Raw genomic sequence first — 13,889 nt, 5'->3', positions numbered from 1 at the left:
CTTAAAAAAATATACTTCATGAGTGCCTCAGTGGCTCACTCAGTTAAGTATCTGCCTTCAGCTCGGGTCATGATCCCAAGGTCCTGGGATGGAGCCCCGCATTGGGTTCCCTGCTCAGCAGGGAGTCTATTTGTCTCCCTCTCCCTCTGCCCCTCCCCCTACTTGTGCTTTCTCTCAAATAAATAAATAAAATCTTTTTTTAAAAAAATACTTCATTGTGAAGAATTTTAGCAACACATTTAAATTGTTAATTTTTTTGTAAAATTTGTTAGTTTAAAATGTAGTTTTTGAATGGCTTATTTATTTGGTTTTTAGACATATTTTATTCAGATATATCTCATATATTCTCAGTATTCCTTAACTACTCTTTACCTGTTGATGATTTTGAATTTAGAACAGATCAGTTTCTACCGGTAAGAATATTTATTTTTAAGATTGATAACAATTTCTGCTTATGTCCTTTGAATATTAAGTGTTATTTTATAACTGAAATTATATGTATCTGTTGTTGATTAAAGCCAAATTTAAAAGTATATTGGATTATTTTGGAAGTAATTGTATTGGTAATTTTGATTCATAGCTTTATTTTTATTCTGCTTATTTTTGTTTAGCTATCTTAACTGTTCTGGAGTTGATAAACTTTTTTCTTTTTCACAATTATAAAACATTTAGTTTCATTTTATCTGCGTCTGTTACTTTTACTCCTTAGGTTATCCTCATCTGTTTGTTTGTTGTGAGCCACTCAGGCGCCCCGGTAGTACTGATTCTTAAGAAGACTGTGCAGGGGCCTCTGGGTGGCTCAGTCGGTTAAGCATCCGACTTTTGTTTCCACCCCGGTTGTGATCTCAGGGTGATGAGATCAAGCCTGGAGTCGGCCTCCGCAGTGGGTGTAGAGCCTGCTTAAGATTCTCTCTCCCTCTGCTTCTCCTCTCTCTTTCTCGTTCTCTCTTAAAAAAAAAAAAAAAAAAAAAACTGGGCAAGAAGAAAGTTAATATGATAAAATGTCTATCTGTACTTCTTGTGTAGGTCATACATGGAGAAGCTTATAGAGCCAGGTTTTTCATTAGTAAAAGAATCATTAGGTATTTTTGGATGAAATAAATATGTTTTCGAAATCTTCCTAAAAGTAAGTAAACTATATGGAAGGTCACATGTTTGTTTTATGTAAGTATCTGGCATCCTGTGATTTGTTAATTCCTACTGTAATTTTGTAACATAGGAAAGAGTTAATAGCCAGACATGGGATACTTGTTTTCTAATTCCTAATAATATCGTGTCATTCTTTGAGTAACATATATGTACAGAAATTGTTATCTCCATGCAGCATATGTTAAGGGCCACATCAGAGAGCTGGTATGCAAGTATAGTTATTGATATTCCTTTTGCTTTAACGAGTAGAATTTGCAAAACAAAACATTCTGTGATTGGCAATAGGCATATATGTAAGGGCAAAGATAAGAGAGACACTATTCGCAGTTTAGTTAGCGGTATAAAGTGTAAACACAAAGTTGAGACACAGTTTTCCTCTGAAAACATTATTGTGTTTTTGGATGAATTAAATTCTCAAATGGACCCATTGAGCAATAATAAAGAAAAAAGAATCACCGTCCTAAATATTGGCAACTTGAACAATTTGAAGTTATTTAGGTAATGCTGAGGTTTTGGTTGATTGCTGTTTATTGCTTTGAGATTTTGATTTAATTTTCTTAATTCTGTTTGTGAAGATATTTCTGTTTCTATTCTGACCCCCCCTTTTATTTCTGTTTCCCTGCAGTATTTGGAAACCATGTTCACACTACTTTTTCAGCTACTGCAGCAAGTTACAGAATGTGACACAAAGATGCATGTTTTGCATGTCCTTTCTTGTGTGATTGAAAGAGTCAACATACAGGTAAATTTGTTGTAAAACATTAAAATAAATGTCAGAGAGGTGAGTAGAGTATGTGTAGAATGCATTGATGTTTTTGCTTTATGTACATTGTTTAAAAGTTAAAATATGCATTAAAATGCTTATAATCTATATGGTTGTGGTTTCGGTTATATTGACGTGTACTTGAGTTTTCAAAAAATGACTTGAGAAAGTTAAAATCTAAAATTTAAAAATGGGATCAGTAATATGAAGGTGTTTAGAATGCAGAATTTTGTATCTCTTAGTAAATCCAGTTTATACTTAATAAAACTTCTTAAAATTCATTGTGTTTGAGGACATAACCACACGTGTATCAACAGATGCAAATATTCTCAGAGGTCAGTTCTTACCTTCAAAATTAAATGTGTTTTACAGTTTGGTCTACATTATGTACATGTTTAGTTTAATATAAAAAAGATTATGTAAAGTTTTCAACAGGTATATTATTAAACTGTTAAATTATTCAGCTTCTCTGTCTCCTAATTTGTGTGAAAAATTGATAATCCAAGAATCTTCCCTCTAATTATCCTAGTAATTTCTCATATCCTAGTTCACCACTGCATATCCTTGTTTGAAAAGTACTGAAGTAAATCTGTGAGATACTAGGGAAGGATAACTGAGTTCATATCCACAGATTCGAAGTGTGTTCCTGGATCTTTTAGTGAATTCTGATACCTTGAGCTTGTTTTTCAATTCTAAAGCAACTGATGAGACTTGCTGTCAGTTACTGGATAAGGACAAATTAAAAATGTCTGTGCTGAGTCATTTGCATATATTTCTCATTTAATCCTCACAGAAACCTTTGGGTGAGGATTGGAATTTATTATCTCAAATAGTTGGAGATTTTAAGGAATTTGTTAAAGTACATACATCTTAGTGGTATTACCGATGCAGTCACCATGCAAGTCCAGGAGAAGTTTTGAGTCTCTGTTAATCACTTGCAGCAGATACAGGTCCGAGTGTCTAAAAATAGTATTATCTTACAATTTTCTTAGCACCTGGGATTCTTATTACATTAGTTACATTATTTCATTTTGGTATTGGCTTACAGAGAATATTGAGAGATTTTGATCACACAGATAGTTAATTGAAGCTCTAAAACTCATTTCAGGTGCCTGTCTCTGCTATTTAGTTTCGGTAAGGTCTTTAACTTTGTGTCATTGTGTATAAAATAATAAAGATAATTCTGAAATCACCAAACTCACAAGGTTTCCTAAGTATGAAATTATTATAAATGTGCAGTATGCTTTAGATCATTATACAAATACAATAAATTGTTGTTCATTTACAAAAGTTGATTTTAGAAACAAGGTTTGGCCATTTTTTATAATCTTATTTAGATATCATCTGGCTAATGGAAATTTATTAAAGATTTCTTTTTGTGGTAATGAATTTTCTTACTTACATCTTCCCAGATCTCTTAATCTTTTTATCCCAGGTTGAAATTCCTCATGCTTAGTAAATGTAGAAGTGCTTTTGTCCTTTTATCCATATTTGCCTTTCAGAACACAAATAGCCTCAGCAACTCAGATGACTCTATCATCAGTAAATAATGAGATAGAGTTATCCAGTAGTATTTTCTGTTTTCAGAACTCAGGAAGTGGTTATGAAAAATATTTTCAGTAGTCTGTTGAGCTTTCCTATGTTAAGCTTTGAACAGCTCCCTCATGTATATATCATTGATCTATCTTTTGTGTGCTAAATTTCATTTTTGTCAATAAATAATAGTTTGAGCCATCTTACAACAGTGAGATGACACATAATGGTTTAATTGTGAAGTTTCAGTGAAGTTGCCATCTTAATACTATTAATGTGCAATTACTTAAAAATCACATTTTCTCTGCTTTTTGAAAAAGCAGCTGAAAACTTAAAATTAAATTATTCCATAGCAGCAATCCCATAAGTACATAGAAAAAAATAGGTGATCATCAGGTTTGGGTGTCAGGCAGACATTCTTTAAACTTACATATTTCTGAAGAAAAGGACAAAATTAAAGGGCCTGTGTGAAATATTAAATATTTTGTGAAAATTAGATCTAAAACATGAGGTGTCATTGGGTACTTCCTTTTTTAAATCCCCTTTGGATGGAACCCTTGTTAAAACATTTGTTAGGCTCTCACATACTTGATTTTCACATTTTCAGTAACATGTTAACAAAGGAAAGTGGATACCTCACTATACGTGATGAACTAACTCCTAAGACTGTACTTCTCATAGTATTCCCCTGCATTCTGTTCTGTTTTCTTTTTGAGTGGAGGTGCCAAAAGATGAGTGCATGTAGTGTACTTTTCATCTCATTTGTATTAAGCTGATAGTTTAGTTTCTTTTATAGCCTGATGTCTAGAAAATGTTCTTAATTCCATGTGTTTTATTAGATGTTGAGCAAATAGTTGATAGTGGCCTACCCTAAAAAGCCATAGAGTATAACCATTTTCAGAATTACGTATAGGCTATTTTTTTTTTTTTACATATATTTTCATTGACATATTTCAGCAGTAAATAATACCCATATATCCTTCATCTAGTTTTATCAGTTACTAACATTTTACTATATTGCTCTTTTTTTAATCTATGTGCATATACAAATTATTGTTGTTGTTAAACCATTTGAATTTTAGTTTCAAGTCTCATGGCACTTCACCCCAAAATATTAGACTTCTCCTCTTCTTTTTTTTTTTATTTTTAAATTTTTATTTTTTTAAAAGATTTTATTTATTTATTTGACAGAGAGAGACCAGCGAGAGAGGGAACACAAGTGGGGGTGCGGGGGAGAGGGAGAAGCAGGCTCCCCGCAGAGCAGGGAGCCCGATGTGGGGCTAGATCCCAGGACCCTGGGATCATGACCTGAGCCAAAGGCAGACGCTTAACGACTGAGCCACCCAGGCGCCCCGAGACTTCTCCTTTTCTTAACCATAGCCATGATTAGACTCAGGGAAGTTAACATTAATTAGTACTGTTATCTAATATCAAGTCCATAACAAGTTTCCTCAGTTGTCCCAGTAATGTATTTTTTAACCTCCTCCCTTTTAGCCTAAGGCAATGTGTTTGACTCTCATGTCCTCACTCTTTTTGCTAATCCCCAGCCCTTTGCCCCCATTTTTGGGGGATGTGTTTTGCAACAGTAACTCTGTGGGTGATTATTGAAATTCTGTTTTTGAAGCATTAATTTTAATTTAGAACATCATAAATTCAAATGTACAGCTAAGTTTGGGGTGTAAATATTTTATGACTTGCAAATGTACCTAGGTACTTGGATTTTAATTCCTACCTTATCTATAATTAATAGCATATACTCCCTTTGTGCCCTTCCTTGAAAGGGTTCTCACTTGAATATCAAAACCAAAATCAGTTTATTTTCTGTGTCAGTAGAATATGCTGTTATATACTGTTTTTAGTTAAGTATGAATGAGTCAAGTCGTTTGAAACCTGTGGTTTTACATACTAATTGTCCTGCTTTGAAAGCTAATTGGAGTGATCTTTAAGATAGAACTTAGCAAGATTAAGTGCTCAGTAAATAATAGTATGAGTCAAAATTTGAAAGTAAGGTGATACATAATAAAGAGTCTCATAATATTTTTTTCAATTTTATCTCACTGAAATATTTGGGCAAACATTTAACTTCTTGTCTTTCTCTAGCCTCCCTCGTATCCTAAGGGGCAAGAAATTCTACACATTATCTACTACCCTTTTAGTGTGTGATTTTTATAAGCAAAAAAAAGGAAACTCTCACTTTTTTGGGGAACAGTTTCTAATTTTAATCCATGGGATTGAAAAAGATATTACTGAAGTTGTGAGGGCCTGGTATTTCTGTTTATCACGAAGCTTACTGTCATCAGAGCAGTTGCAGATACTGTAACCACGAACCGAGAGACTGGAGCACTGTCCAGCTTCAGTGTAGATCCGTTTTATTTTTTAAGAAACTCACTGTCAAGCTGTACTGTGTCTCAGGGTATATTTTTAAAACTGGTTAACTTAATTCCTGTGGTCTTAACAATTGTGTCCTTTATAAAGGATTTTGTTCAGGGTTCTCGCTGCACCTCCCGTACACCTTTGTCATCCTACTGACTGTTCTCAGTGTAAGGGTCTCTACGTCTGCCTTTACATTCTTTATTTCTGCTGCCTTGTTCTCTGGAAGGTGCCGCCAGATAATTGTCAAATGTATGAGTTAATGCCAACTTTCTAAAACAGTGGTATTGCTAGTTAGGTAAGCTGTTTTATTAAAAAAAGATTCAGGATATAGCAGCATTTTCTTTTAAACTATAGATACCTGGCTGTGTTATGTTGTTTTCCTAAATTTTAATTCATGCAGTAAATCTGGTACTTATTTAAATTCTTTAAAAATATTTACCATAGAGCTGTATGTCTCTGGGTAAGATCTGATTTATCTTTAAAAAGATATATGCATAATACCTTTCATTTAGTAAATATTAAATATTTCCTGCCTGGGACTTAATAGTGTTGTGTCATTGTTTCTTGAAGGAAATTGCCTTCTTTCCTAATACAGTTCTTTTGCTTCCCCTACTTCTGTTGTGATAGATACGACCATATGTAGGATGTCTGGTACAGTATTTGCCTCTTCTTTGGAAGCAGAGTGAAGAGCACAATATGTTGAGATGTGCTATTCTGACAACACTTATTCATCTTGTTCAGGTAAGTTACTTCCCAGTTCCTTAATTTAATATATATATATATATTTAATTGAAGTCTGATTAACATGCAGTGTTAGTTTCAGGTGTACAACATAGTGGTTTGGCAGTCCTGTACATTACCCAGTGCTCGCACAGTAAGGGTGGTTACCACTTGTCACTGTACACTTTTATTACAGTATTACTGACTATATTCCCTATGGTCTACTTCTCACCTCTGGGACCTATTTTTTTTAAAAAATGGAAGTTTGTGCCTCTTAATCCCTTTTTTATATTTCACCAGTCTTCTTACTCACCTCCCCTCTGGCAACCACCAGTTCTCTGTACTTAAGATTCTAGGGTTTTTGGCTTTTTTTTTTTTTTTTTTAATTATTCATTGTTTGCCTGTGGTTTATTTTAATGTAGTGAAAGGCCTCTCACTTTATGTCTTTTTCATGTGTGATCTAAACAGTTTTAAAAACGACTTCTGTGTGTTGACTTTGGATTTTTTTTGACATCTGGAAAATACTCTCTACTTTTTTTTTTTTTAATTTAAATTCAGTTAGCCAACATATAGTACATCATTAGTTTTTGATGTAGTGTTCAGTGATTCATCAGTTGCATATAACACCCAGTGCTCGTGACATCACGTGCCCTCCTTAATTCCCGTCACCCAGTTACCCCATCCCCTTCAGCATCCTGAAGTTTGTTATCTATAGTTAAGAGTCTCTCATGGTTTTAAAGACGTTTTCTTTCGTGGATGTAGCAGTCTCCCGTGACTCATGATTTGTGCAGTCCATTGTACTTTCCATGCACTTTCCTTGGTATTCAGGGCTTTTTTGCATAAATTTACTCTCCATTTTCACTCCTTTTTTGTGATTTAAAATAAAAATTTTCCCTTTCATCAGTTGGGAAGGTAGGGAAACAGGTGACTTAATTTTGAAGGAAGGAGTGAATATGATTTTGGACATCTTGACTTTGAGGTGTTGAGGTTGTGCAGAGGGTAGAGAAAAATCTAAAATTTCAGAGTGAACCGGACTGTGTAGGTGTCATTTGAATGGGTATAGTGAATTATATTCTGATGGTGAGAGGATAGAGAGGGAAGAGCTTAATGCCAAGTCTGAGAATATCTGGATCCAGGTGTGCTCAAGTGATTTTTATTGGCCTTGCCCCAAAGTATGATAGATTTTCCAATGGGGAGATCGCTAAGTTAATAGTTACTACTTGACAATTTTCTAGTAAGTTAAAAACTGGGGCAAAAACATTTTAACACTAGTTTTTAAAAAACCTTTCTCAGGCACCCTAACACTTTTTTTGAATATTTATGGGTGAGTTTTACAGTTATAAATTCCTACATAAGGCAGTTTCAGATAGATGAATAGTGATACAAAAAATTTTTTAAAGCACTTTCTTTTTAATAACTGTCTCATGTAGCATCTCTTCTTATCTACCATTTAATTCTCGTGATCTTCTGTGACGATTACATCCCTTTTACAGAGGAGGATACAAAGGCTAGGATAAGGTTACTGCTCTCATAAGTAATAGAACGAAGAGTGATCCCACATTTTTTGCATTATATCTCTGCCAAAATGTGTTTTTAGGTTCAGTTTGAGAGTTTTGTGACCGAGGTGTGAAAAAAACCAGCTTCTCTTGTCTCCTTAGGCAATGTCACCTCAGGAAGTGTTAGGAAGCCAGAGTAACCTACAGGGAATGTTTATAGAGTATAGTGTAGGGCCTTTTCCTTTAATCATGACTGTTCTGTACCCTGTGTTTTTGTTTAGGCCAAAGGTGCAGGTTTCCAGCCAAGTGGTCATCCACCCTTCTTGAAGAAGGCATACAACGTTTAATATTAAAGTTGAGACTGTAGCTTAAAATGTGTTTTTCAGTCATATGAGATTATACTAAGGGTTATTGTTAAGTTGCATTTTGTAGATAACACTGCCATCCTTGAGCTTTTCAAACTTAACAGGGAAACATTAGTGGTATGTTTTTGTTTTCATTTCATTTTTTATATTCTGGGAACCCAGACTAGTAGTCTCTGACTAAAGAGATCATCCTTTGATCCTTGACCACCTGCTTTTGTTATTATTATAATTTTTTTAACCTGTGAAAAATTTGAAGCGTACACAGAAAAAGGAAGAACAGTATAATCAGTCATCCTTAGGGAACTATCACCCAGCTTTTCAAGAATCATCAACGTTTTGTCTATATAAATTTAGGGCACTAAAAAGCTGATTGTGAGTGTTGAAAATGTATGGGAAACTTACTAATTGTGAATTTTTCCTCTAGGATATAATCTACCTGGGTTGTTTTGTAGGGGATGATCCACATTTTTTGAGGTCTTTCCTCAGTAAAAAAAATCTTTCAGTTTCCTGCATCTTGCATGTTTATAGCTCCCTGTTCTCATATAGTATCGCTCCTTTTGATTACCTAGTGTCTCCCTGTCTCACTGTCTTGAGAGCATTTGCTTTATCTTATCGATCTAACAGGGCCACTGGTTTGTTTGTGGACTTGCATGAAATCTTGGCATCAAGCTGCTTTGTGAACACTTTCTGGAGGCCCTCTTAGTTTTCGTACCTGACCTTTAACCTCCCCCTTCCCAAACCAAAGTACCTCGCACTACCAGTTTTTGACTCTTTTGGTGTTTCTGTAATGTAAATCAGGCTGCTTCTTGCCGCTACTTTACTGCTGGCTTCGAGCTTTGGTTTTCCTTGGTTTTCCAAGTTTGCTAAGTCAGTTACCACTTGTCTTTCCAGCTTTTATTTTTCTTATGCTGTCTTTGTACTTATGGTTATAGGTCTTTAAGGCACATCCTCCTAGTTTCTTTCAGTGGTTCTTGACAGAGAACAGTAGTAAATGCATGCATTAAATCTGTCAGCTTTCTCCGGATGTTAACATAGTATTGCTAATGCTGTTTGGTGTAGCTGGGACATAGTACACAGCTTGGCTTTAGGGTCAGGAAGACCAAAAGAACATCTCCTGAAGTTCAGAGCAAGGAGTGTTATTTTTATTTTAGAAAGGTAATCAGACGAGATCGGGTGCGTTCAGAGTGGTATGGCCGTAGACATAAAAAGGTAATCAGGGCGCCAGTGGGGGCAAGGTTTGGAATGGAGTAAAACTAAGGTCAAGGAAAGTAGTTGCAGACTTTCTGTTAACCATGAAGGAGATGATGTAGATCTGAAGTAAAAGCGATAGAAAGAAGGGAAAAGATTTGAAAAATACTAGACAGAATGAAGGATTGTTTAGATGTTGGGTGAGTAAGAAGAGGAACCAGGAGGTGGTTGAGATACCATTTATCACTAAGTAGATAGTGGTTCAGGTCACTTGAGTTTGGAAATGCAGGGAGAGGAACCAATTTCAGGAAGACAGTGAGTTGGTTCAGTGGTCAGCTTAAGAGTTTGAGCTGGCTTCTGGATGATGATGTCCTTGTAGCTATTCACTCTGTTTGGAGTTCAGAGATTGAGGGTTGGAGGTAACAGATTTGGACATTTTCAGCATGCAGATGGCACAGGAGAAGGCAATCAAAAACAATACCCTGGGGAATGCCAATATTTAGGGGGTATTCTTTTTTTTTCCCCTTAACCTAAAAAAAAATATTAATAAGTATAAATTCATAGGCTGTTGCAAAGATAGTACAGAGTATCCTTCACCTCATTTTCCCTTTTGTCTTATGTAATGATAGTATAGTATGATTTCTGCCCCTTGAAGCATTTCTGATAATTTTAATAACTGTTGAATTTACTTTTGAGCTTTTGTAGTGTTATACACAATGTCCTATTATGATTATTTCATAGTGTTGCAGACAATGTTTTGTAGTTTATAACTGTGGGCCAAGAGAATGTTCAAATTTATTTAAAGCTGAATATCTGGGATTGGACACATTCTTTAGGCCATTAGACTACAAAGGTGAATGTCTTCAGGCTTTGACCCGAGAGACTCTTACATGTTTAGCAGTTGCTTACTTTGATATGTCTAAAGCTAGCATCTTGTGCTTATTGATGTGTGCTAAGTAAGTAGATGGATTCTAAGTTTTCTAGGAAATTTTAAGTCTACTTGATAATAAAAATGAACTTGACTGGTTTATCTTAATGTTCTTTGTGTTGTTGTTCTGTTAAAGATTGAATTGTAGAGACTGAAATGAAACTAAATTTTAAAATCCAGTATACTACTTTGTTAATTGTGACATTTTAATAATCCTCTTTCTTTAAAAACATCTTTAATAAGGTCTTTCAACTGATTTTTAGTTACAGAAGGGGTCAAACTTTTTGAAGGATTAAACTTTATGTATTTCCACTGAGGTAGCTGCCCCACTAATAAAGATGGAACTGAGTAGAAGATAAATACACGTAGATTTTGTTGCACTGTAATTTATTATAAACTGTATTGATATTTGAATTATTTCCTAAATAAGGGAGGTGTTTGATACTTTATTGGTTTCCTTTCTGTGTTTATCAGATTAGAGAGATTATTATGGATTAGAAATTGACTTTTTATCTATTTCATTTTCTTGTAGAGCGCTTAGACTTAGTGTGCTTCCCTGAGTCAACCTCTGTAAGACAGTTACTAGGCAAACTAGAACTTGAGATAAAACCCCCTCTTCTTCCTCCATCTTTGTGTTCTTGGGTCAGTAATACGAGCAAAAATTGTTCACTTAAAAAAAAAAAAAAAAGCTTACAAAACCAAAGAAAGAATCTCTTTTACCCTCTTCCAGCATCCTTTTCCCCTTCCCATATTTAATTAGTGTTAATTTTTTCTATATGCTCCCTAGAAACATTTTTATGCATATATCTCATATGCATATAGGTAGATATTTTTAAAAATTCTTGGACCTTGTGCAATTGTTATACACACACTTTTGCGCCCTTTAAATCCAGTTAGTAATTATTTTTGAGGTTGTTTTCATTCCATGCCTAATCCTTTTTCATTGGCTGCTCAGTATTCTGGAATATGAATGTACTATGATACAGTTATTTTACTGATGAACATTTTGATTGGGTTCATTTAGAGATGATTTATAGAATTTAATATAGCAGTGTTAGTACTTTTTAAGTAGAGAAGAGAAATAATTTATATGTGGAATCTCTTAAAACGAACAGATGTTTATAGCCTTGGTGTACATGGTTTTATTACCATTAGGCAATTGAATAGTATTTTTTTGCTACTTGCTGTTCAGTTGTAAACAGAACTAACCTTGTTTTAGTAGTGCTGTAGTTAGGACCATCCCAGAAAATCTGATTGATTTATTTTTTATAAGTTTGTTTTAGGACCTTTTTATATGATAGGTTATTTTTTTGGTGGGGGTGGGATCTTAGAGTGTCTTATGTTAAGTTTTATTTATACTTCCCATAGGGATTAGGAGCAGACAGCAAGAACCTGTACCCTTTCCTGCTCCCAGTTATTCAACTGAGTACAGATGTTTCCCAGCCTCCACATGTTTATCTTCTGGAAGATGGTTTAGAATTATGGTAAGAGGAAAAATTTGATACCCTGGATTCCCCCCCCCCCCCCCCCCCCCGCCCCAGCCTTCCATACTCTCATGCCAATAAAGCAAAGGTCATGTAACAGGGCTTAAAAATTCAGCATTTAAAAACAAAAACATGAAATCACTTTCCCTGAACTGGGTAACATAATAGCTCCATCTGTTCTTGGCAGCTGTCACTCAGTGTAGGCTCTTAGTAGTCAAAGTTCAAAGGGAAAATTTCAGTAAGAACTTGGCTGCATTTAATATTTGCGAATTTGAAATGTAAAATGGGGAGAGCGCAATAAATTTTCAAAACTAAAAATGACTTAAAACTTGCAGCCTGTTAAATGGGATGTTTTGGGGGGTGTTGAGTTATTTTTCAGCCTCTTACTACCTTACCCAGTAAGTATTGAGATACTGTACCTCAGCCCCAAATGCTGAGGCTACTTAGTCTTGACTTGACTAATTATTTTACCAAGTGAGTAGTATGTCATGTTGAAAAGTAAAAAGGAAAAACTCTGTTTCTGAGGTGGCTCTGTACCACAGACCTGTAGTAACTGACCACTATGTGAGGAACTGTGCCAGAACATAGAAAATCCTTTTGCTTTACTAAGCTTATCTTACGCATAGCAGCAATTTTCTGCAGGGCCAATTATAATACAGGAAAGGCTTAAACATTCTGATATATAAACTATTGAAATTAAAAAATGAAAATCACAGAAATAACCATAGAAAAAGTGAACATTTCTGGTTTCCTTTCTTCCTCCTCTCTCTTCCTCCCTTCATTCCTTCCTGCCTTAGTATTTTCTTAGATGTTTAGGAATGAACATTTTTTTGATTTTTAGAAATTGGTGCAAATTATAAATTAATGATCTATAGCAGAATACTACATGAACAGTTTTAAAACAGGTAGATATTCAATTCACAAGTTGGGTTTCTCATATTTTCTGGGTTATGTTGTTTGAACTTAAACGACTTTGGATGGTTTGATTGCAAATTAGCATGTGTTGAATCCTTTTATATTCATATATTTTTATTTGTACAGGATGGAGTACTCTAGATCAGTTATTGGCATACTTTTTCTGTAAAGGAGCAGACAATAAGTATTTTAGGCTTTCCAGGCTATGTGTTCTCTTATCCTAACTATTCACCTCTGCTGTTTTCGTGCCAGAGTAGTCATAGATAGTATATAAAATGGCTGTGCTCCGGTAAAACATCATTTACAGAAATAGGGTGTGGGTTGAATGTGACCCATGAGCTACAGTTTGCCAAACCCTACTCTAGATTATAAATTAAAACATTAGTCTCTGGCACATTTCTGTAAACATGTATCTATATGATGTTAACTATTAGAAAAACTAAAAATATTAGCTATAGTAATGAGATAGACTCAGACACTTAACAATATATTAGCATATATGTATATATATTAGTAGACTTAGTATATTAATGTGTGTATTAAAGGTCTATAAATTTTTTTAAGGATTACCTGAGCAGGTAATAATAAAAGTACTTGCTCTGTTAATAGTGGTCTTTTTAGTTATATGTAAACAAAATGAAATCATTAGAGTACTTGTGACTTTTTTTTGCTTTTGTTTTTGTTTTGCCAAATTGCTTCATAGCTAAGATTCTTTAAATCGAACCAGGGTACACATTTCTTCATATATTTTTCTTAGTTAGAACACCTCTTCGGAATCAGATGTAGGTGCCAATCCCAGTTACACCACTGCATTAGGTGTGTAATCATTGTCTGTGAAACTCCCGTTTCCTTATCTGTAGAATGAGGAGGTATAATTCCTACCTCACATGGCTGTTGTGAGGAAGAGGTAGTGTTTGTAAAGTGGTTAGCACTTTGTATATGACATTGAAAGCCCGAGAATCATTGAGATTGCCT

At 34.6% G+C, this 13,889-nt stretch overlaps 1 protein-coding gene across 1 annotated transcript in view; it reads left to right on the top strand.

The window, feature by feature from the left end:
• The window catches only part of IPO11 (importin 11), a 217,116-nt gene that overhangs the window by 88,280 nt on the left and 114,947 nt on the right, over window positions 1-13,889 (top strand). The window contains exons 18-21 of the mRNA XM_036070953.2: window positions 373-413; window positions 1,775-1,891; window positions 6,446-6,559; window positions 11,884-11,999. Of these exons, the coding sequence (XP_035926846.1) occupies window positions 373-413; window positions 1,775-1,891; window positions 6,446-6,559; window positions 11,884-11,999 (388 nt within the window). The remainder of the gene's footprint in view (window positions 1-372; window positions 414-1,774; window positions 1,892-6,445; window positions 6,560-11,883; window positions 12,000-13,889) is intronic.

This window comes from Halichoerus grypus, chromosome 2 (genome assembly GCF_964656455.1).
Source record: "Halichoerus grypus chromosome 2, mHalGry1.hap1.1, whole genome shotgun sequence".
NCBI lineage: Eukaryota > Metazoa > Chordata > Mammalia > Carnivora > Phocidae > Halichoerus > Halichoerus grypus.
Note: the sequence above shows the minus strand (reverse complement) of the source record. Positions and strands in the feature narration are given on the sequence as shown.